This window comes from Vidua chalybeata, chromosome 2 (genome assembly GCF_026979565.1).
Source record: "Vidua chalybeata isolate OUT-0048 chromosome 2, bVidCha1 merged haplotype, whole genome shotgun sequence".
NCBI lineage: Eukaryota > Metazoa > Chordata > Aves > Passeriformes > Viduidae > Vidua > Vidua chalybeata.
This window is the reverse complement of record NC_071531.1, coordinates 4,806,275-4,827,815: the sequence shown is the minus strand read 5'-3', so window position 1 is coordinate 4,827,815 and position 21,541 is coordinate 4,806,275. Positions and strand designations below refer to the sequence as shown.

The 21,541-nt window shown below is 42.6% G+C and overlaps 1 protein-coding gene across 1 annotated transcript; it reads right to left on the bottom strand.

The window, feature by feature from the left end:
- Positions 1 to 8,392: 8,392 nt before the first annotated feature.
- LOC128782471 (uncharacterized) lies at positions 8,393 to 18,580 on the bottom strand. The gene is made up of 8 exons (XM_053932835.1): positions 18,544 to 18,580; positions 17,256 to 18,434; positions 15,681 to 15,923; positions 13,952 to 14,035; positions 13,202 to 13,314; positions 10,940 to 11,132; positions 10,298 to 10,435; positions 8,393 to 10,061 (listed from the first exon to the last, which is right to left on the bottom strand). The coding sequence occupies exons 1-8, from the start codon at positions 18,578 to 18,580 to the stop codon at positions 10,030 to 10,032; spliced, it is 2,019 nt and encodes a 672-aa protein (XP_053788810.1). The 3' UTR covers positions 8,393 to 10,029.
- Between the last annotated feature and the right edge of the window lie 2,961 nt (positions 18,581 to 21,541).

Genomic DNA, 21,541 nt, shown 5'->3' with positions numbered 1-21,541 from the left:
TGGAATCAGTGGTGCCTCTGCAGCCACTGGCTTCTGATCCAGTGAGACAGAAAATACACAGCTACCCTATGTTGAGCACGACGTTTTTAAAAGTTAAAAGAAAAAAATGACAGCTAAAATCTTTCTAGTTTTATTTCCATCAAGGTGCACTCTTCACAGCACATGGACAGCATGCATCTCCCTGTTTCCTTTTTCCATTTTGAACCATTTAGGTCGACTTTCCACCTCAACTGTGCATGCTCTGTGGACATCTGGAGTTTCCAGATGTAGCACCTGTGGTGAGAAGCTCCTTGCAACCAGTCATGTACATGCTCATGGTGTAACAAATGTTCCATGGCAGTGGGGCGTGTTGTTAAGGGCAGGAGCACACACTGAGCATCCCAAATTAGCACAGCAGTTCCTCAGACTTTGCTCAGATAACTTTTTTTAAGTAGAAGAGGACAGGCCAGATTAGTATGACAGCCCTCCAGACTGATGGAAGCATCTCCAGCATAATTTTATTCAAGATACTCTTCCAGTTTTGTAGAGCCTTTATTTGGGAAAGTACAGGGAGAAGGAGAAGATGGTTAGGGAAGGAAGGAGCCCTCAGGGAAGTTTTCACTGTTGAGCTCCCCACCATCCTATTTGAAGCAGATTGAAGGCTGGCACCTGCAGCCTCCCTGGCCAGTCTGAGCTGACAGGAAATCAAGCAGGATCCTACAGAGCCATTTGAATTTGGCAGTTTTCCAATGCAATGCCTTTGTCCTGGAAGAAAATGACAGCTAGTTTTGCGGTCTTGAGTCTGTGTCAGAGGTAATTCCAAAACTGAATAGCCATTTCACTCTCTTTTAAGCCCCTCAATTCCCTCAGCTCTTTTAAGATCTGAGTAGTCAATTAAATAAATCAATAAATAAATAAATCACGATACATGGTGACTGTAACCTTAATGTAAGAAAGACTAATTAAAGTCATATTGAAATAATTACAGACTGCATTGTGCAATGTAGAGAATTAAAAGGGTGACTGCTTCTGGCTACTCTTGGAGAGATCACTTAATAAAAGAGAAAGAGACAGAGACAATTGCAACACAAGCTGCAGGACAAAGCAGAAAACTCTGTTTCCTCATATTTAGGATATCAGTCACTTCTGACCATTGCACAAGCTGAACAAAATCAGATTCCTTTTTACAGTGACCCAAGAGCATCCTTTGCTAGGGTTTGGTTTTTTTTTTTTTTTCTTTTTGGCAGTGACAGCCTAGAGCATATTTTCCTGTGAGAGAACTGTAAATATCTCACATGCCTTTGCACCCTTGTGTTGCAAAAGGCTTTAAGGACAACCCGGGTACAGAGTTGTTACAGCAAAGCAGGAACCAGCTCCTGGCATGAGACTGAACAACTCAAAGAAAAGGGCACTTTCAAGCATGGCATAAAACTGCAGATCCATTCTCTTTTCTAACTCGGCTTTTCAGCACTTTTTGCTAGAAATGAGGACATTTTTCTCAGAGCAGCATAAGGACACTCATTGTTAGCAACAGGCCAACCACAAACCTTTGTGCCTAGACAAAATATATTAAAAAAAAAAAAAAAAAGGAGGAGGAAGGGTTTATCTGGTTTCCATCTCAATATCAACTGAGCCACCCTGCTGCCTGCTGCTTGTCTGAGGCAGGCAGGTTGCTGGCAGTGAGTAGCAGAGCAGTGTCTCCTGCCAGGCTCTCACAGTCAGAACACATCCCTGTTTTCTTGCTGCTCCCAGGGCTCTGTGCAGGAGCCTGGGCAGTGACCTGCCATGAAGGGGGAAGCAGTCACAACCCTCCTTAGCTTTCTTAGTTCAACCAGCATGCACTACTTTGGCATTAAAGAATTTTTCAGCTTATCCTTGCTTTAATCCTTTTTTTTTTTTTCCTGTCTTCCCCTCTCCTCCTGGGTTGCCCAGTCTTTGCCAAAACACAGGATCAGGCTGCAGCTCTGCGTGCAGGGAGGACGAGGGCACGTGCAATACTGCATTTTCTGTAATGTGTGTGTGTTGAGGTCAAGATGCATTCAACAGGCATGGTGAGAGGGATATGGGATGGAAAAGCACGAGGGATCTATGTCCTATCCCACACAGGACCAAAATGTTGTTAGTGAGAGCCATCCCATTTATGCAGTTATTTAGAGCTAGAGGAAGGGGCCTCAAGCTGCATCAGGGGAGGTTCAAGCTGCTCACCAGGAGGAATTTCTTCATGGAAAGGGTTGTTCAAAATTTGAAAGGGCTGCCCAGGGAGGTGGTGGAGTCACTATCCCTGGAGGTGTTCAAGGAACAACTAGATGTCACACTCAGTGCTCTGGGCTTTTTGACAATGTGGGCACAGGTTGGACTCAACGACCTTAGAGGTCTTTTCCAATCTAAACTGCTCTATGATTCTGTGATACTCAAAACAAAGAGGGGAGGAAAACCACCAGCCATGAAAGGAAATGGGGTAAATAGACCCTTTTTGGCAAAATCCTGGAAAACAGAGAAAAATTCTAGTGCCACCTGTGTGGCTGCAGAGCCACAGCCTCCCTGATCCCTGCTGCTGCTGAGCTCCCCATGCCTGCAAAAACTCTTGCTCTTTCTTCAGGACCCAAAATAATGTTCTGCCTATGCCTATAAAGCCACAGATCTGCTGACCCACCTCACCAGGTGTTGGCACAACAAACAAAGCTGGTACCTTCTTCCAAGTCCTGGAAGTTAGGAATGGAACCTTCTTCTGAGCCCCTGCAGCTGTTTTATAATGGAGTTTGTGTGCTGTATGCTCCCTTCACATACAGGGGTGAGAAACAGCCATTTCTGGGAGATTTCATCTCATCTGAAGTAGACACACAACACAGGGCACACGAATCATGTCCTGGAGGTGCTCATTTTTCTCTGTTGACAGCAGAGGCCAGCCCGAGGCGAGACAGATGCCTCATCCCTGCCACAGCATCACACGCACAGCAAACACAGCTGCATCCCTGGGAGGACACAAAGCTGTGATTCCTGCAAGCTCTCCTTTCTCCTGGAACCTCCTCTCCTCCCCTCCTGGACCTTCCTCCACCCTGCTGGGTGGCAGCCCCCAGGCCAAGGATGAGCTGCACTTCCCGAGTCCATTTCTTCTGGAAAGACAGCAAGGAGGGACAAGAGATTGTTCTGCCCATCCCTCTGGCACTTTAGGGCTGTTCACCAGCCCGTGGTTGGAGGGTGATGGCACATCACGTGTGTCATGTCCTGGTTTGAAAAGACAGAGGTCTGCTAAGGAAGGCAGGAGCCTCCCTTGAAATGGAGAATGTAAACCCCTCGCTCCAAATTATTATAATTTTGAAATTAAGGGGCTCTCAGGCAAAGATATGGGAACAGGAATAGCAATTCTTTACTAGGGAAATTAAAAATACAAATGTAATAGTACAAAAACAACCCTGTCAGAGTCAGAGCAGGCCCTGGCAGCCTGTGGGTCAGGGTGGTGGCAGCAGTCCCATTCCATGGGGGCTCAGCCCTCCTGCAGTGCCAGCTGTGCTTCTGCTGGAGCAGGATCCTGGACAAGGCTGGAGTTTTCCTCTGAAGCTCCAGGGCTGCTGGAGATGGGCCTGGGCTTCCTCTGGGAATGCAGTGGGGAAGAAAGCTGCTCCTCTGGGAATGCAGTGGGGAAGAAAGCTGCTCCTCTGGGAATGCAGTGGGCAGAGGCTGCTGTGGTGCTCCCAAGGTCAGATTGTATCCAGGTAGGAATGCTTGGCTCCTCCCCTGGGCAGAGCATCTCCCCGTGGGATGATGGAATTTTCTCAGCCATGCAGGGACACTCACTGGCCATGAACAGAAGATAATTAATAATTAATGGCCCATGGACAGAAGAGATCTCCTGGAGGGAGGATTGGTTGTGGGAGAGATAAAGAAAAAACTGCCCAATGAACCGCAGAGAGCTGCCCCAGCTCTGACAGATGGTGATAGAACACACCCCCAGCCACATCTTTCAGCCTAAGACAACATGTCCTGTAGCTGAGCACCACAGCAGTGACCCACCTCATGGCCTCCTGTTGCCATCTGGTGCCAATCCATGCTCCTTTTTCCATGTTCCAGGCGTGAATTCTGTGAGTACCAGGCACGGATTAGGCACCGTCCAGCAGAAGGGAAGAAAAAATTGATCTTTTCTCTAAACACTAATTAGGATTTAATAACTAATGGCACGATATTCAGGCTCTTGTATATGATGCTCAAGAGGAAGCTCACTGATAGCTGCTTTCTGCAGCTACCCCTGTCCTTAGACAAGGGGAATGATTAGACACGGGGAATGACCTCACAGTGAAGAAAAGTGACAGTTGGAATATCTCCTTTTTTAATTACCAAAAGCTAATATTTAATTACGTTTTTGATTCATGGGGTGTTTTTTTTCCCCAGATAATTTGGCCATGGTCATGCAATTGTATCTTTTTTTTAATATTAATTTACTTAAAAGGCTGGTTCCCTGAATCCAATGTGAAAATCTTCACAAGGAACAACTGAAAAAATAAAGAGCCCATAGGCTGCTTAAGCTTTCTGATTATGAGAAGAGAAATCAAATAAAGATTTCAAATGTATTTCATAGACAATTAAACTTTTAATGAGTTGAATAGTTTATTGTTGCAATGAAACAAATAAAAGTTTAGGAGCTGCTGTCAATATCTGACCACAGTTACAATGAGGTGGCTTTGGTAGCGTCCAACAAACACATCAGTGTCTCGGGGGGAGGCAGCTGACTGCTCCTGCCTCCCTGACTCCTTGAATTGTGATGTCCTCACTTCACCTTGCACCAGCCCAAAATGTAAAAATAACAAGTGGAAGAAGAGTTTGTGAATCAAAAAAACCCTTTTCCTTCGAGTATTTTCTGAGGGTTCAGGGCTGTGCTTTAAGCTGGTATTTAGGTGCTCAGAGAGACAGGTAGGATCACGCTGAGATTCCCACAGACACCTTTATCCCTTCCTTTTTTGGCTGTAATTCCCCCAGGAGCTTAAATGCATGTGAGAGCTGCATGGCTCCTCACGCCTGTGCCACCACGGCCCCAGAGCTGCTGCCAGGGCACAGCCAGGGTCACCTGCAGGGTGTGCAGCTCCCCGGGTGTGTGCAGGGGATGTGCAGCTCCCCGGGTGTGTGCAGGGGATGTGCAGCTCCCCTGGGTGTGTGCAGGGTTACCTGCAGCATGTGCAGCTCCCCGGGTGTGTGCAGGGGATGTGCAGCTCCCCTGGATGTGTGCAGGGTTACCTGCAGGATGTGCAGCTCCCCGGGTGTGTGCAGGGGATGTGCAGCTCCCCTGGGTGTGTCCGGGGTCACCTGCAGCATGTACAGCTCCCCGGGTGTGTGCAGGGGATGTGCAGCTCCCCGGCTGTGTCCAGCCTCTCCTTGCTCTGTGCCACCTCTCCAGAGCAATAAAACTTATTAATTCCCCAGCTCTCTGAGCATCTCATGTGCTGGGGAAGAAGGCACGGCTTGAAGAGAGATCTGAAGTGCACTTAAGCCGTTGGAAGGAAGTGAGTTTCCAGGCTGCCCTGAGCCAAAAATGGGTGAATTGCGGACGATTTTGGTGCGAACAGGTCCTGGAGCAGCTGATGCCGGCGCAGGGAGCGCTATCTGCTGGCTCCTGCTGCACAGTGCAGCACTTTCAGATCCCACACCTTCCTGGATGGAGAGTTTTCCCTGTCTAATCAAGGTTTTGACAGGATTTATGGAGGTTTAGATGTGGTGTAATATTCGTTCAGCCTCATATTAAAAAAAAAAAAAAAAATTAAAAGTGTGTGTTTATGAAGCTGGAAGTTGAGAAGGAGGAATAACTGGCAATGAAATAGCTTTGAAGTCAGCCCACTCACACATATCCCCTTTTCTGATTAATCCATTAAATATTTTTTGGTCGGCTGTGCACATCTGCTGTGGGATCCCACAGCTGCACTGACTCACTGCAGCAGCTCAGCCAAACTGGAAGAGCACAAAAATGCAAAAAACGAAGCTGAACTTGTCTTCTGCAAGTCCAGTGCTGGTGTAGGAAATGCCTCAACCACCTGACAGGGCCAAGCCATCCTAAAATCATTTTGAGTCGTTTCTAATCCTGCCTAACCTGTGTTGTGTTGCTGCCAGCACAGGATCATGGTGAGATTAGAACAGGGCATGTACAACACCAGCAACAACAGATTATATATCCCTGAATTAAAACATCAATTATTGCTATGGTGTCTAGCCTGATTTCACAAATATTCAATATTTCATTTATTACTTTCTCTGTCCAAGAAAAGTAAATTTGTCCCCCACAGCAAGAGGAATGGAGACAGGGTTAACCTAGAGCTGAAAAGACCTTCAGTTTCTCAGGACAAATTTTAAATGGGGCCATGGGACAGCAAAGTGGATGTGAACTGGACAAATCCCACTTTTGCACTGCAAGCTTTCTAACCAGAAGTTGAGCACAGCCCTAAATTTTTGGACTGTTCAGAAACAGAGTCCTTAAAAGAACCACTTAACTGGAAACAACTGGCAGGTGGGTGTGTTTGTACACCAAAAAATGTTTAAATCTAACTCGTTTTCAGCACCAGCACAGTCTGGATCTGCTCAGAAAGGGAAAAGTGGATTTCCAGCAGGCAGACAGAGCAGCTTGATCCATTTAATGTTAGCTAAACAGGGATGTTATTGATTTAGGTCCCCAGAATGCAATGTCCTTGGGCAGCCCAGCTCCCATAAAAGTGACTAAAATGACACAGGCCTGCTTGGATTAACAATAGTAATATTTCTGTTCCTGCATTTTTTCCCCCACTAGTACACTTAGAAGCTGATGTCAGCAGGTTTTTTTATTCCAAAGTCAGTCATGAGGACCAGCCACTGCCAGTGCTAAAGCCCTGCAATGTCCAGTGCAGGAATGTGGGCCTGAGGAGGGGGCTGGCTGATGTCTCAGCAGGTCATGCCTGTTTCCTGGCACCAGCTGCCAGACCCAAAGCCCCAGTTCCTTTTCTCAGGCCGTGCTGAGGGCACACAAACTCTCCTTAGCCTATAGGTCAATCTGTGCTTGGGATGTCCTGAAGTCCTACAGCACTTCCTTGCTGTTTGAGAAGAGGAAAGCAAGCAGCTACCTTTGGGGAAGGCACATTGCTATGCTTTTTGTGACTTTGACCCCTCTTGTTGCTGATTTGTGTCACTTGAGTGTCTCACTCCAGTCTTTCTTGCAGCACATGGCAGATCCAGCTCCCTGCAGGGGGAACTTCTGGCCCTGTGGCTTCCCTGTGTTGATCCTCAGTTCCTTCTGATCCTCTGGCACCTGGCTTGTCACAGGCTTGTCACCTGGCTTGTCACAGACGTGGCATTCCCAGTGTTCCCCAGGCCTGCTTGGTTAAGTCTGAGAGCTTGTCCTGTTGCTTTCTCCTCCCTTTCAAGGTGTTGTTCCATCATGAATCTACAATGACAGAGGCACTAAGGGAAATTCCCAGCACAGCCTAAATAATCTCAGTTAGATAGATGGCAACTCCCCAGCCTAAATAATCTCAATTAGATTGAAGATGGCAACTCCCCAGCCTAAATAATCTCAATTAGATTGAAGATGGCAAGTACACAACCTGCTCCTCCCAAGCTTGGCTTTATCCAGTCCCAAACTGCCCGTGCCCTTGGGAATGCAACAACTGGGTAGGGTCCTCGTTCCAGAGCACCATGATTTTCTCATACTCTTGAAGCAAAAGCTTTTGATAATTGACAGAATCTAGAATAATAAATAATGGAAAAGTGAAATTGCTAAAAAAAAAGTCAGCTGAAGACTTGAGTCTCATCTCATCAGTTCCAACAGGAACAGAACACAGTATTTCCTAGGACCTTGGCCTTGATCACAGCATGCAGGAAGGAATTGGTAGGTAGCTCAGGTTTTTCTGGATCATAGTGTCAGTCAGTTCCAGGGGTGGGAAAAGCGAGTCTGAAACAGGCAAAATGCCCTTTCTCAGTCACAGATATCCTGGCACACAACAATGGAAGAATTGCTTAAATCCCACTGATTCCAACAGGAGCCAGCTGCCTCAATAAATGGAGTGTCTTATCCTCAGCCATGTATTTCTCTGTCCCACTTGCTGCCTCTCTCTGAGAAGGGAATATGCATGAGGAGCCCATCTGAATGCTGTTTGGGAGCATTCCCAAATGCTCCTCTGTGGAAGGGGAGGTCTGGCTTCTCCTGCTCTCATTTTCAGAGAGTTCCCAGAGTCTAGACTCCACACGGTGGTGGTAGGGGGGGTTTTATTGAAGTAGAAGGTTAAAAAGGATAGATTCAGTAGATTTTCTCTCTTGTTTGATTGTGCTCAAAGAGATCATCCTTCTGTGTAATCATACCAAGGTCAGTTCTGTTGTTGACTGCACTGGCCACCCTCTCCCCCCTGCAGGTAGAAGAGACTCCAAATTACATGACAAAACAAGAACAGCAGATTCTTTCAGAATGCACAATTGTAAAAATAAAGATTTTATTTGTAAAGCATCTTCAAGAAAATTGTTTAAAATACCACTTCTTTTTCCCCCCCAAGACATTAAATACATTTTGCATGAACAGTCCCAGGGTTGTTCAAGCCTGCTGTACATGGTCTCTATTTAACACTATTTACAAGGACATCAGAAAGGTTTACTGACAATGAGGATTTGCTATTCAAAGCAGATTCCTCAAAAAAGAAATAAAGGAGTATTAACATAAGAGAGCACTCATTTTTATTTTCAGTGGAGCTCCCTGGAGAACTTGTATTTACTGACAGAATACATTGTTGAGTGACTGCTCAGTGAGTAGAACACCAGAGCTAGCTATATTTAAAAGCCACATAATATAAGTTTAACAAGTACTAATCACTCTCTTCCCACCAGTGAGGTGTCTGTGACTCCACACCCCAGATCTTAATCAGGATAGACAAGTTGACCCTCCATGGAAGGAAAGGGAGAGCAAGGCATGCAAGACCCTGTTTCATAGGTCCCTGCTACTAAAAATAATATTCCAGACAGGATCCTCAGCAGGGCTGTCCCAGGAGCTGTGTTACAGCACAGGGAAGGAGGGATGAGAAGAATGAAGGCTGGCTGCACATGGAGCAGAGCAGAGCTGCTTGTGCACCTCCACACTGCTTGTGCTGCAGTTCTGGCACCAGTGTACTCTAATCTGTGCCAAATAACCACAACCTAATCCCCCAAAAACCAGGGCTGTTCAGGGCCTGTGAGCCAGGGCCTCAACATCATGGGATGCTCAGTGCCTCAACAGGAATTCCAAATGTAGGCAGACTGACAAAATATACAGATACAGGGAGAGCTGGTTTGAAATGAAACACATAAATCCTGCTTGGAAATATGTACAGCAGTAAACTGCCCCTTTATCATCTGTTCAGCACATTCCAAGCAGGAAAAACTCCACCACAGTAGGGACAGAATGTATCTTCACCAGGACAAAATTGCACTATATGGCACATCCTTGCTCAGCCAACCATTTCTGACAGGCAACAATAGGTGAGTGAAATACTTTTGGCTCAAATTAACCTAATGTTTGCCTTCCCCATCTCTGAGATTATGCTGTGAAAGCACAGCTGTATTTAGCATGCTATACATTTGACACATATAAGTAGTTATTTCTTCATAGCCCAGCAATTATAGAAACCTTGAATTCAGGAGCCTCCTAATCAAGTTTCTGGTCCACCAGACTTCTCTAGCAAGTCCACATAACTGAGATGTAGCCCATTTTTCTCCAAACTCCTAATCAAGCTGTAATGCTAATTACTCTGGGCTCATTCTGCAGTCACAGGAGATAAAAAGGCATATATATATATATATATATATATATATATATATATATAATTTTATATAGTGATAAAAGTCTCAGGGGAGGTGAATCACCCTTGGGCAAGTGCACAAAACTCAACAGGATGACTCTGGGCTCAGCTGAGCATTCAGGTGATCTGCCACAGCTACCAGGCTCAGTCACCTTGTTTTCAGTGTCACCTAAATACAGTATTGAGTAGTTTGGGTCTTGTCTCTCTAGATTTTCAGTGTTAAGAGTCATTGCAGTACCTATAGGGGATAGGCTGAAGAGAAGTTTCTCTGTTCCTCACTCTACCACGTGTACAATGTGGAAAAATCCATACCTGTTTAAAGGAAGATTCATGAGGTGTTGTTAGAAGCTCAGGAATTTGGCAATGGACATTGGGAAGGAAAGGGTGGAATTATCCTAAGTTATTATGCACAGTTAACACCGAATTACAAGATAAATATATTAATTTTCTGCCTCGCCCAAAATATTTAAGTGAAACTGATGGTTTATCTTAGAAGTGCTTGTAGACAAACATTCCGATGAGTCCTGAGGGTTCAACCAAGTATTTACCTGATCTTCTCCTCACATGGATGTAAAACACTATTGCCAGGAGAATCAGCACTAAAGCAACTCCAAGTAAAACTCCAAGGACAATCACTGCTACTCTCCAGGAGGAGCTGTTGTCAGTTGATGACTGAACAGACAGAGCTGGGAATTTAAAGCACATTTTAGGAATGTTAGCTAGAAAGAGCAAAAAAGTGGGTGTAAGAAATCCTGGAGCCCTAAGTGACAGCTGTGTTTTACTGCTTGGCAGCTTTGAAACTTTTCAATAATATTGAAAATATTTTTGTATGTGGTGAAGATTTGTTAACTGGAAATCTTTTCTGGGGGTCCTTGTGATCTTGGTGACACCCATAACAGCTGCTCTGAGGATTTGCTGGATGGAATGGTGTAACTTGAGAGTTTTTAGATCCTTAAGTGTGAAGAGAACCCATCCTTTGAGTCTGGAACTGGGTATGTGTAATGACTCTTTAAAATAGGTCCATAATCTGTATTAAATCACTGTACTTTCAGTGAATGTTTTAATAGGTTACTTGAACTATCTGAATCTCTTAAAAGAGAGAAGTTAATTTATGATCTTAATTTAACAGCAGTAGATCTGACCCTTTAATCCCCACACCATTACAGAAAAGCTGTTTCTGCATCACTTACTTTGCACTTCACTTTGGCTCCCATACTTGCTCCTTAGCACGTTACTCAGGTGGGTCTGTATATAATCCACATCCATGGCTTTTTCTTTTGGCAGCAGAAAGAGAAAATCAACAATCACACTGCCAGGTCTGAACCCCAGCACGAAAATGTCGGAGTGGTTATTCCCCAGTTCAGCGTGCATTGCTGCAACAACCTGTGCAAGGTGAAATTGAAATTTATTCCACTTGTCAGTCAGCTGAGGCAGAGCAGGAACACACACATCCTGCACACATCAGGGTATTAAATTTTCCTCACTTGCTACTCTTTCAAGGTAATTGCTTTGGGATAACAAATAAAAACACTTAGGGAAAGAGGATTCCAGAGCGATGCATTGTCTGTGATTGAAAATGTGAAATCTGAGTTTGACTTCCAAAGCTCCAATCTGTTTAGCTAGTTATCAATGAATAATGCATTAAAACAAGTTGTCCTCCTCCACAAACCCATATGGGACCCCGACTGTACAAAATTTGGAATCTACAAAGAGCACCCAATATTTCCAAAGTTATGTTCAGTGTCCCCTAACTTTTTTTTAACATGTGCAACTAAACTTCAGCTGTGGTTCTGCATGCACTACCAGCACAGAACTTCATGTGAGAGGTTTAAAACTTATTTTTGTCACCAGATTTTCAAAGTCATGGTGTTACAGAATACCTTTGCAAAGAGAGACAAGGGTGTGATTTGCCTCTCAATCATTCTGGCATAAACCAAGTGTATTCCTATGGCATCAATCAAAATCAAATCAATTACACTGATATCTCCAAAAGTAGAGCCTCCCTTAGTGCTTTCATATGGATATAAAGCGAGAGCAAGCAGTCCCCTTTTTTAAGTAAGACTGGTTGAAATGTTTTTGTCAGGACTGATCTTTTCAGAAAATTAGGTGTTTGATTCAACCCACTAAGGGAAGCTATCTTCTCCCTGTGGATAAATATGGTATTTTACCTGAAAAGTCTGAAAGATTACTATTTTTCATAGATGATAACAAACCTTGTTCTGAGTCACTGCTCAGTTATCTGCCTCCATCTTTGCTATGGAATAAACCCCCCACTCCAAACTTTACATCCCTTTAAGTTCTTTGGCCAGAGGCTCTAGAAATGATTTTCTTTTCCTCTCCTTGATGAGCAGTCTAGATAGGAAACCTGACTTATGCAGGCAAAACTGTAACATTTCAAAGCTACAACTACAGAGTGGTAGTACTGTGCAATATAAAAGAAATAGTTCAACATTCAAAATGGAAAAAAAAATCCAATAGAGAAATTTTCTATATTTTCAATCATGTTAGTACAGCCTCTCTTTGATTTTGCCATTTTTTTGAAGAAAAGCTGACACTTTGCATGAGGTGAAAGCTTATTAAAAGCCAGTAAAGGAAATTCCTGCTGTGTTCAGTCAGGTTGGAGGAAACCTTTTACATCCACCAAAATAAATTTTCTATCCATGGAGTGGAGATCTTAACAGTCATAAGACAAGGTTACCTCTGAGTTGGCGTGGTGAGAACAAATTAATTACTGCTTTTGAAATCTGTGGAGTTTCTTAGCTAAAGGGTATGATCATCACACTAAAAATAGCTGTGTCAGTTATTTAAAGTAGTCTACCCCAATCCCACGGTAGATTTACCTTTCCAGCAGGTCTATATGCATCAGGATTCCTGAGAGGTGTCAAAATTATTAAGTTTTTTTTTAACATGCTGCTAAAGACAGTTGAGTGGCAGGCTGATGCTTCTGCCTGTCAGCATTACTAGCTCAAAGCTTCCACTTTCTCTCCTCATTTTCCCCCTGAGATGGACCCCTTGATACTTTGTCCAATCCTGCAGCCACTTCCATGAGGTGAATTGCCAGTAATCTGGACTTACTGAACACACTTGCAAAGTTTTCGTGTTTCCAAATCTGTGCTGAAATGATGGTTTTGAGTAACATCCTTTTTTTTTGTCTCCACTGGCATCAGTTAGTGAAGTGGAAGAAAATAAACAGAATGGGAGGTTCCTTGCAAAAATAGAATTTTAAAGTGCCTTTCACTAAGTAACTTATATTTGAGGATGGCTTAGGGAATATAGTCCTCCTCATTGGACAACAAGCTCTCTGTCCTTCTCAGATTTTGTGCTTCCTATACTGTTTTTTTCTTTTTCACCTGTCAGAGTCCTGATTTAGCAATGAATGTAGGAGACTAAGGCTGCTAATCACAAGCCTTTCTGCAGTTCATTCATTGACAAAGAAGATTGCATCAACTTACCTCTGTTTTGAAACGTTCAGCCATTGTTATGTAGCTTTCACTATCAGAGTTATAAAGTGTATTATTAAATGTCTCATTTTTTAACCAAACTCTGCAGGCAAATGCTTGGTTATCTGGAAAAAATAAAAAAAAGAAGAAACAATTAGGTGAATCCCAGGATTACCTCCACAATTTGTCTTTGGACTTTAATATCTCATATATTTATAATATGAATTGAGAAACCCAGAAAGTAATGTAATAATAATAATAATAATAATAATAATAATAACAATAATAACAACAATAATAATAATGTTGTGTATCATGTGTGTGGCTTTGGAACCTTCAGAGCTGAATCTCTCCAAGTTTCTCAGCCATCACAATCCTCATGACTTGTTCACCATTCCTGTATTATTTAGGGTGCATCCCACTCCCTTATTCAACGGCCACTCTCCCACTGATTCCAGCAGAAGTAACACCAGTCTGTTCGACTCTGCAAGGCTCTGAGTGAGTTTAAATCCTCCTGAGTAGGTGGATGAGCCCTGAGCCAAAAGAAGACAGCTTTACATAGAAAAGTCCAGACTAAAATAGAGCTGGAAGCTGACACTGAAGTTTGATGGAGGCAGCTTCTTCACCAAAGAAGTGTGAACTTCAGATGCTGTGTGAACTGACAAAATAAAGCAGATGGCAAAATACTCCTGGGAGATACTATATCGTGAAATAATACCCTGTAGTTAAGTATAAACAAATGTTAAGGTTCTATAAACTTACTGGAGCATACAATGCTTTTCAAGTCAGAACAGCCAGTACTTTGTGCTAAACACAACTCAGTTCTTTTGAAGCAGGAACCAGAATCTGCAAAATAAATGTAAAAATCAAGATAATCACTTCTGTGCATGCATTATTAGTGCTAATAAGAAAATTATTGACTAGGTGAAAGTCTTTAATTATGGCCAAGGAGTCACCTAAGCAGCAGTTCCTTTGGCCTAGTGAGAACTTAGAATTGCAAATTATAAAATTGGAGCACATCAAAAGAGAGGCAGGTGGTGGGTGGGTAGGTGGTATTTGAGAATTCACTGAAATAGCATTGAGAACTCTGATTTCTTATGAGAGCTAAAGATATAGGTTGTGCTATTACATGCTTGCACAACTCAGGTAAGCTAGATGGAGTTTTCAGATGTAAAAGTCATCTGCAATTGATTTTGGAAAAAGATATGCATCATGGAGTCTCAAAACCTCAGTATGATTGTCTGGACTTGCTGATCTGAATTATTTTGAAGGGTCAAAACCCATTAAAGGCTGTTAAAGCAGGTTTTATGTGGTTATCTCATTGGATTATATCTCTAGTTCTCATAGAATTGAACATAATCTTTAATTTCACATGAAATATGGATCACTTGGTTTTCTTGCTCTTTTTAATTAGCTTACAAACAATTTTCTGGTAAGGCAGATGGCTCCAGATTGCAAAGGGAAACAATTTTTTTATTTTTCTTGAATAGAGAAAGTAATAAATGAAAGCCAGTGGACTGAAGAATTGAAAGATTTCAATGGAAATAATGATAAGGATTCCTTGGCTTTGTGGTCCAAAAGACTAAGAGAGGGTAAGTCCATCAGAAGGAACCCCACAGTCCACTGCCAAAATAATTGCCCTAGAAAAGTTTTGAGAATAATCAGACAATCCATTAGAGAGCTCAAAAAAAGGATTGCAGCAAGGACATTTATGTTTTATAGGTCAAGAAATGCTAGAAGAAAGCAACAATTGCCAAAAGTCAAGTTAGATCTTTCAAGTTATATAAAAAGAAATCGTGAGCACTTTCTCAGCCACTGGGAAAGAATGATAAAGTGCAGCACAGTTTTATCAAATGTGGATCATGCCAGAATAACCCAGTGGCTTCCTTGGCAGGCTGACTTTTAGATCTCTTCCAGTGATGGAGAAGCAATAGTATACAGTGCCAAGTGGCAATTTGTTTAGTGGAAAAAGTTTTTTCTAAGGGAATTGGCTAAGGGGGAGATGGCAATGGGGAGTTTTAAAAGGAGAAACCTTGATTTAGAGGGATACTATGTGTCATGTTCCTTCAGAATCAGTTTCAGTACAGAGACATAATTAAACTGTTTGCCTTAATGTCTATAACCTAGGATGAAATTAAAAAGGTAACAGTGACAACTAAGGACTGCCTGCATTCACAAGAGCATGTAGAACCTAAACTTCACACTACCAGAATATTTTCTGGTAAATTTGCAACCAAAATATCCTGACTTCTGTATAGAATTATCTGGCTCAATAATGCAACATGATCAGAAATTTTACAGAGCAAGCTCTCACACTTGCAAATTCCTGTTTAATTCAAGCAGTCCCATCCGAATAAGGGGATGAATCAAATAAATAAAAAAATAACTTGCAGGAACAAGAGTCTGTGAGATCAAATCCAGATAATATGGCAACAAGATACTGTGAGTTTATATTAATTAAAAAGAGATGCCAGGGTGATGGAGGAGGTACCTGTTCGGACAGTGACTGAAGCAGGATTGTTCTCAGCACAGGATGACACTGCCACAGAAATGTCATACACATGGCCAGGAAGCAGGTTTTGAAACACAGCTTTTGTCTCATTTGTAGTTGTTGTACGAATCTCCTTTCCACCATCCTTGACAGAGATGTTGTAGAAGCTGCTTTTGCTGCTGCTGGTCCAGCTGAGCCGTATTTCTTCTGCAGTCACGTTCTGAACTTTGATGGACACGGTCACTGCAAAGTGTGAAAGTTTCATGCAGCTGAGAGCAGCTCATTTCACTTCTGCAATTCTACATGTTTATTATTGAAGAAAAAAATACTAATGAAACCAATATAAATTTATTTAAATAATATTGTGTGGTTTTTTGGAGCTGATTTCAGTTTTCTACCTCTTTCTCCCAAAAGAGCAGAAGAGAACCATTTGCTCTACAGACAGAAACCATACATTAATGTACTTTGTTTGATGGCTCCAAAACACAAATGGGTGACATTCTGCTTGCTCTTAGCCTTTGTAATTGCAGGCAAAGTCTGGTAAATGGTCAGAATTGAACAATGTTGCTTTTAGATAATAGAGAATTGATGAGGCTGGTTGAGAAAAACATGAATGTTCTGATGTGAACTGGTATTTGACTCATCCTGATATCCTCAGGAGGATGGATTTTTAAAATACCACCAGAAAAACCTAAATTCAGAGCAGTAGAGAGGCATTTATTAAATGTGCTTCATAATAGGGTTAAGAAAACTCACCTATCATAGTGGTTTATGCCTGCAAGCAGGCACCCAGTGAGCATTTACTGGGTCCAAGAGAGCTTTACCAAGGTGTAGAAACTGCCTTGATTGATATTTGCATAATTATGCATTTTTGTGATTTTATCAGGCTTCCCTTTCTGAAATTATATCCAGGACTATTATCCCCTTGGACTAATAGATCTTGAAGAATTCTTATGTGCTCTAAAAGTGAGAAGTCGTGCTGCCTTTGTTTTTCGGGTGCATAGTACAAAAAAGGCTGCATCCTCCTCTTTTCCATCCTTGCTTTACTTTTTTATCCATTGAAAAATGATGAAAGGTTCATTGCTGCATATTCTTTGAATATGGGCAGATAGCCCTTTGGCAAAAAAATTAAAGATGCGCTAGAAAAAAATCAGTATTTGAACAAATGAGAATCGAGTTAGCAAAAAAAAAAAAAAATCAGCTGGATTCTCCCAAGGAAGGGACTGCCTCTAGTATTCTGTAAAAGGAATTTTCAAGACCAAAATCAACAAAACCAATAAAAACCAACAGAAACCAATAAAACCTCCTATTACCATAACTTGGCATAACCACATAGCATTTTACCCCTGTGGCACTGCCTAACACAAGGTGTGCCATTTCAAAAGCAACTCCGGACAGGAGCTGCAGCTTTTCAGAAAATAGACAGATGCAGGGATTCATATTCCTGGATTAAATTCCCATCTTAAAAAAGACATTGTAAAAAGCTCAAATTCCAACCAAAAATAACAATAATGAAATAAAATTATACTCAGTTCTTCCAAAAATAAATTTAGTATCGTGTGTTAAAATACTCACAGCAAGTAGAAGAAGGATTAGCAGATGTTGGCACACTAAGGTTCGTCGTGGATGTGGAAGGGAGGGAGTGGGCGGTGTTGGCAGTGGGCTCAGTTGTTCTGTCCTCCTGGTTCATGGTGGAACTTTCCCCTTCTCCAGGAGGAGTGGTGACATTGCTGCCTGCAGAGGCCAGGGCTGTGGAGGGGTGTCCAGGTGCTGGTGTCCCCGTGCTGCTGCCTGGTGCAGGTGAGCGGCTGGGTGCAGTGGTTTCTGAGGCAGGAGAGGGGATGGAGGCAGAAGAGACTGGGTTCGTGCTGGCTGTGCTGGGAGCTGGGCTGGGTGTCACCTCCTCTGCTGTCACAGTGTCTGACCCCGTGTCTGTAACACCAGCAGTGGAGAACACGAGGGATGCGGATGGGTGGGATGTGGTGGCCAAGAGCATCTCAGTGGTGCTGCTGGTGCCACTTTGCTGTGGGCTGGCAGTCACAGGTGAGGAGCCCTCGGGAGAGGAGGAGGAGGAGGAGTGGCTCGTCACTGCTGAGCCGAAGGACGGGGAGGAAGCAGTGCCACTCTCTGGGGCAGTGGTGGTGCCAGTTCCTGTTGTTGGGAATGCTGGGCTCACTGCACCACTCCTGGATGTCCTCAGTGAGCTCCCTCCTGACGTTATTGCCGTGGTTGTAGTGTCTGTCCTCCCTTTTCCACCCATCACCTTCATTGTGGACATCAGGGGTGTGGAAGGGAGGGAGTGGGTGGTGTTGGCAGTGGGCTGAGTTGTTGTTATGTCCCCCTGGGTCGCGGTGGAGCTCTCCTCATCTCCATGACGAGTGGTGGCACTGCTGCCTGCAGAGGCTGTGGCTGTGGAGGGCGAGGGGCTCCCCGTGGGAGGTGAGGTGGCCGTCCCCTGCACCTTGGGCTGTCCCGTTGGGAGGGCTGTGGAGGGGTGTCCAGGTGTTGGTGTCTCCGTGCTGCTGCCCACAGTGGGTGAAGGCCCGGCCTCGGTGGTACCTGAGGCAGGAGAGGTGCCAGAGGTGGAAGCCACAGGGCTGGGGGTAGTTGGACTCTGTGTCGTGGCCTCTACTGTCCCAGGGCCAGTCTCTGCAGCTCGGCCAGTTCTGTTGCTGCTGATTGTGCCCCTCAAGACATTTTGGTCATTTAGGTGGCTCCCAGAGGTGCCTTGTCCCTCTAATGCCACTGGGGTACCTGTCAGAATTTCAGAAATGTGGATTATGGATTGTTGCCCTGTAATTCTGTGAAGTACTTCAATAGTCTACCAAGTGTGACTGTGTTCTTGTGTGAAAAATTCACTCACTGTTCTCATCTTCTATGTTATTCCTTTCCTTCCTCATTTCCCCCTTCATATTCTTTGCTATTCCTCAACTACCACAAATTCTCTGTTACTTCCTTTCCCACTTGCATAAATTTGAGGAGATCTTACCAATTTCCTGGTAATACTTTTTTTTTCTGTATAAATGTAGAGATTTATATTAGGTTTCTATTCCTAGTCTACTTTTTTTTTTTTCAATTTTCTATGTACTTTTCTTCTCATAAATATTATTTACAGTAAGGAAAGGGTTTAGTGGTGGACTCATCGGTGTTAGGTTTAAGGTTGGACTCGATCCTCAAGACCTTTTCCATCCTAAATAATTCTATGATCCTATGATTGCTCTACAGTAAAATTCCTAGAGAATTAACAGGAAAATTAAAAATTAGCATAATTAATTTTTCAGCACAATTTTCTCCTTACCTGTTTGAGCATATTTTATTGCTTCAATTTCTTTACTTTGCAAGGTATTTATTTCTTTTGTAATTACTTTCTGTCAGGCAGGAGACAAGAAGTTTTCTAAGACTATCTTTCAGTTGATGTTCTAAATCTTATTAATCTTGGGTGAAAATTCATTGCCTTCCTGTGTTTACTTCTAATTACAAATAAATTGTAACTCCTGTAGTTCCCAAGTGTGAAGGTGACAACATTTCTAACACTCTCAAATTTTCTTTAAAAGGCAAATCAAACCCTTTTTCCTTTGTGATTAAATAGTCAGGCTAATTTGGGCTTATTTAATTTACGTGATCTGGTAATTCAACTTTAATTTAGAAGAGTGGCTTTGCTCCTGTTAAAAACCCAGACATATCCTTCTCCCTTATTGCAATTTTACACCTTAGCAACACTTATTTATTATCCTGGATCCTTAGGTTTGGCTGAATGAAATGTAGAGGATTCTCAGACAGGGTGTACTGGAGTGGCTCTATCAAATTCTTAAGGACCACATTAATTAACTGCTTTTGACTCTATTCACCTGTAAAATCAAGGTGGTATTTTCATATTGTTTTAATGTCAACATAGAAACTTGTAATGTTACAATTCATGTTTTTCAAAACTCTTCCTACAGACTGATTTCTTTTTTACACCCAAATCCAGATTGATTTGTAAGTTCCTGTGCTTCTATCTCCCAGATTTTTAACAGCAGGTATTGATCAGTCAAGAAACTTGTGTTCATCTGCACTGAATGACATGAAACCAGACATTAAGAATAAAATAATGCAGCCCTCTGAATTTCTATATATTTTTTTAAATCTCTGGCAGTGCAGTGAGAACACAGCACAGTAAATACAACCTAATCCATGCTTTTTAATGTGTTTTTTCCTAAAGAGTCTTTCAGAGGAGAAAAATAGGCAAAATGCATCATTCATAACTAAGCCTAGGAGTAAAAAAAGTTATAAAGTCTGGTCAGACACTACATGTTTGATCTTTTAGATGAGTTTTCTGAATACTTTGCTCTCATTCTTTTACCTACTTACAGCTTTGTATCCCTACTAAAATATCTGCTGAAATCCAATGCATTCAAGCTAAACAAAACAAAACAAAACAAAACAAAAAAAAAAAAAAACCAAAATAACAAAAAAAAAAAAAAAACAAAAAACCCCAAAAAACTACAACCCTGTAAATATTGCATGCTATTGGATTTACATTTATTTTTAGCAGCCCCCCTTCCTTGATTATAATTTCGAATGTTTCTCAATGACATCCTCTAAATGGATAGCGACAATAAATAACCAAATTAATTTCTACTTACAGAGGAGAAGAGAGAGGATGAGATGCCAGAGGTAATTCTGAGTGCCCATGTTGAGTGTTCCCCTCCTTGCAGTGCCGGTCCCGTGCGTGAGAGTGGCATTTTGAATGGAGCACTTTGGGAATTTAAGCAGGGGCGAGGCTGCCAGTGTTACCTCCCAGCCCCTGCCAGTCCCGCACGCACGCTGGGACCGCAGCCAACGTCACGAAAATCTCACACCTGACCTGTTCTGTAATAAATCACAGCGTTTTCTGTTGAAGCAGGCTTGCTTTTCCTTCATGGAGGAAGGTCAGAGTGTGATCAAAGGTGAGTCAAAGACAGGAAGAATTTAGTGAGCAGGGCAACACATCTGAAGACCCTTTTGTTCAGGGTATTCAATAACTAAAATATTTTAACAACCTTGGGTCTGGGCAATGCATGACGAAGATCCAGAACTGAGGAGCCTTGCATCCAAAAGTCTTGCCCTAATCAATAGATCCACCTTTTTTCCCTTCATATTTTCCTGTATTATTAATTATTTGGGAGCAAATGTTTAAATATTCAGTTCTAACTTGCATGTTTAGTGTATTTGAACAACAAATTGCTATAAATGCACCAAACACATGCCAGTTATTGCTTCTGCAATACTGCAAAGAGACTGGAGTGGTTGTAAATCTCCATGATTTCACTTCTTTGAAGCAGGTGGAAAATGCTGGATGACCAGGCTTGTCATTCTTAGCTGAAATTTATCCCCATTTAGCTGAGTTTGTCCCCATTTTCTTTAGCAGGGAAACTGCTCCTAACTATAGGCAGCTGCTGGTCACCCAATCTGGGTCAGAACTTTAACTCAGTGATGTCAAACCTGCCTCTGCATGCCTGGGGCTCATCAGTGATTTAAACATTTACATTTTGTCATCTTTTTAATACCCTACCCTGCCGGAGGTTTATACTGCCAAAAGTCCTCATTAAATCATTTCCAGGGAGATTTTTTTTCCAGCCACACTATGTCAGAGGAATGCTGTCCTGAGTAGGGTGGGATGGGGTGGAGTGGGGCAGAGTAAGGCCTGAAGAGGGAAGATCATTATTTACCTAATTCTTTTTCAGGTTTTTTATAGACCCGCAAGACTTGGCACATCTGTAACTGCATAAATTCCAGATTTTGCTTCAGCAGCTGTTTTCTAAAATTGGTTTCATTTTGGTTTTACTCTGACAGGGAAGTAAGACAAATAAAAATATTCCTTGAAATGAACTTAAGGGTAT

Bases quoted from the DNA above. Each gene is read 5' to 3' on its own strand.
- LOC128782471 (XM_053932835.1), bottom strand. From the start codon at position 18,580: ATGAGGAAGGAAAGGAATAACATAGAAGATGAGAACA. The intron at 15,924-17,255 runs GTGAGTATTTTA...CACACTTTGCAG, and splicing joins TAATCCTTCTTCTACTTGCT to TGACCGTGTCCATCAAAGTT. The intron at 13,315-13,951 runs GTAAGTTTATAG...TATTTTTTCCAG, and splicing joins GAAAAGCATTGTATGCTCCA to ATAACCAAGCATTTGCCTGC.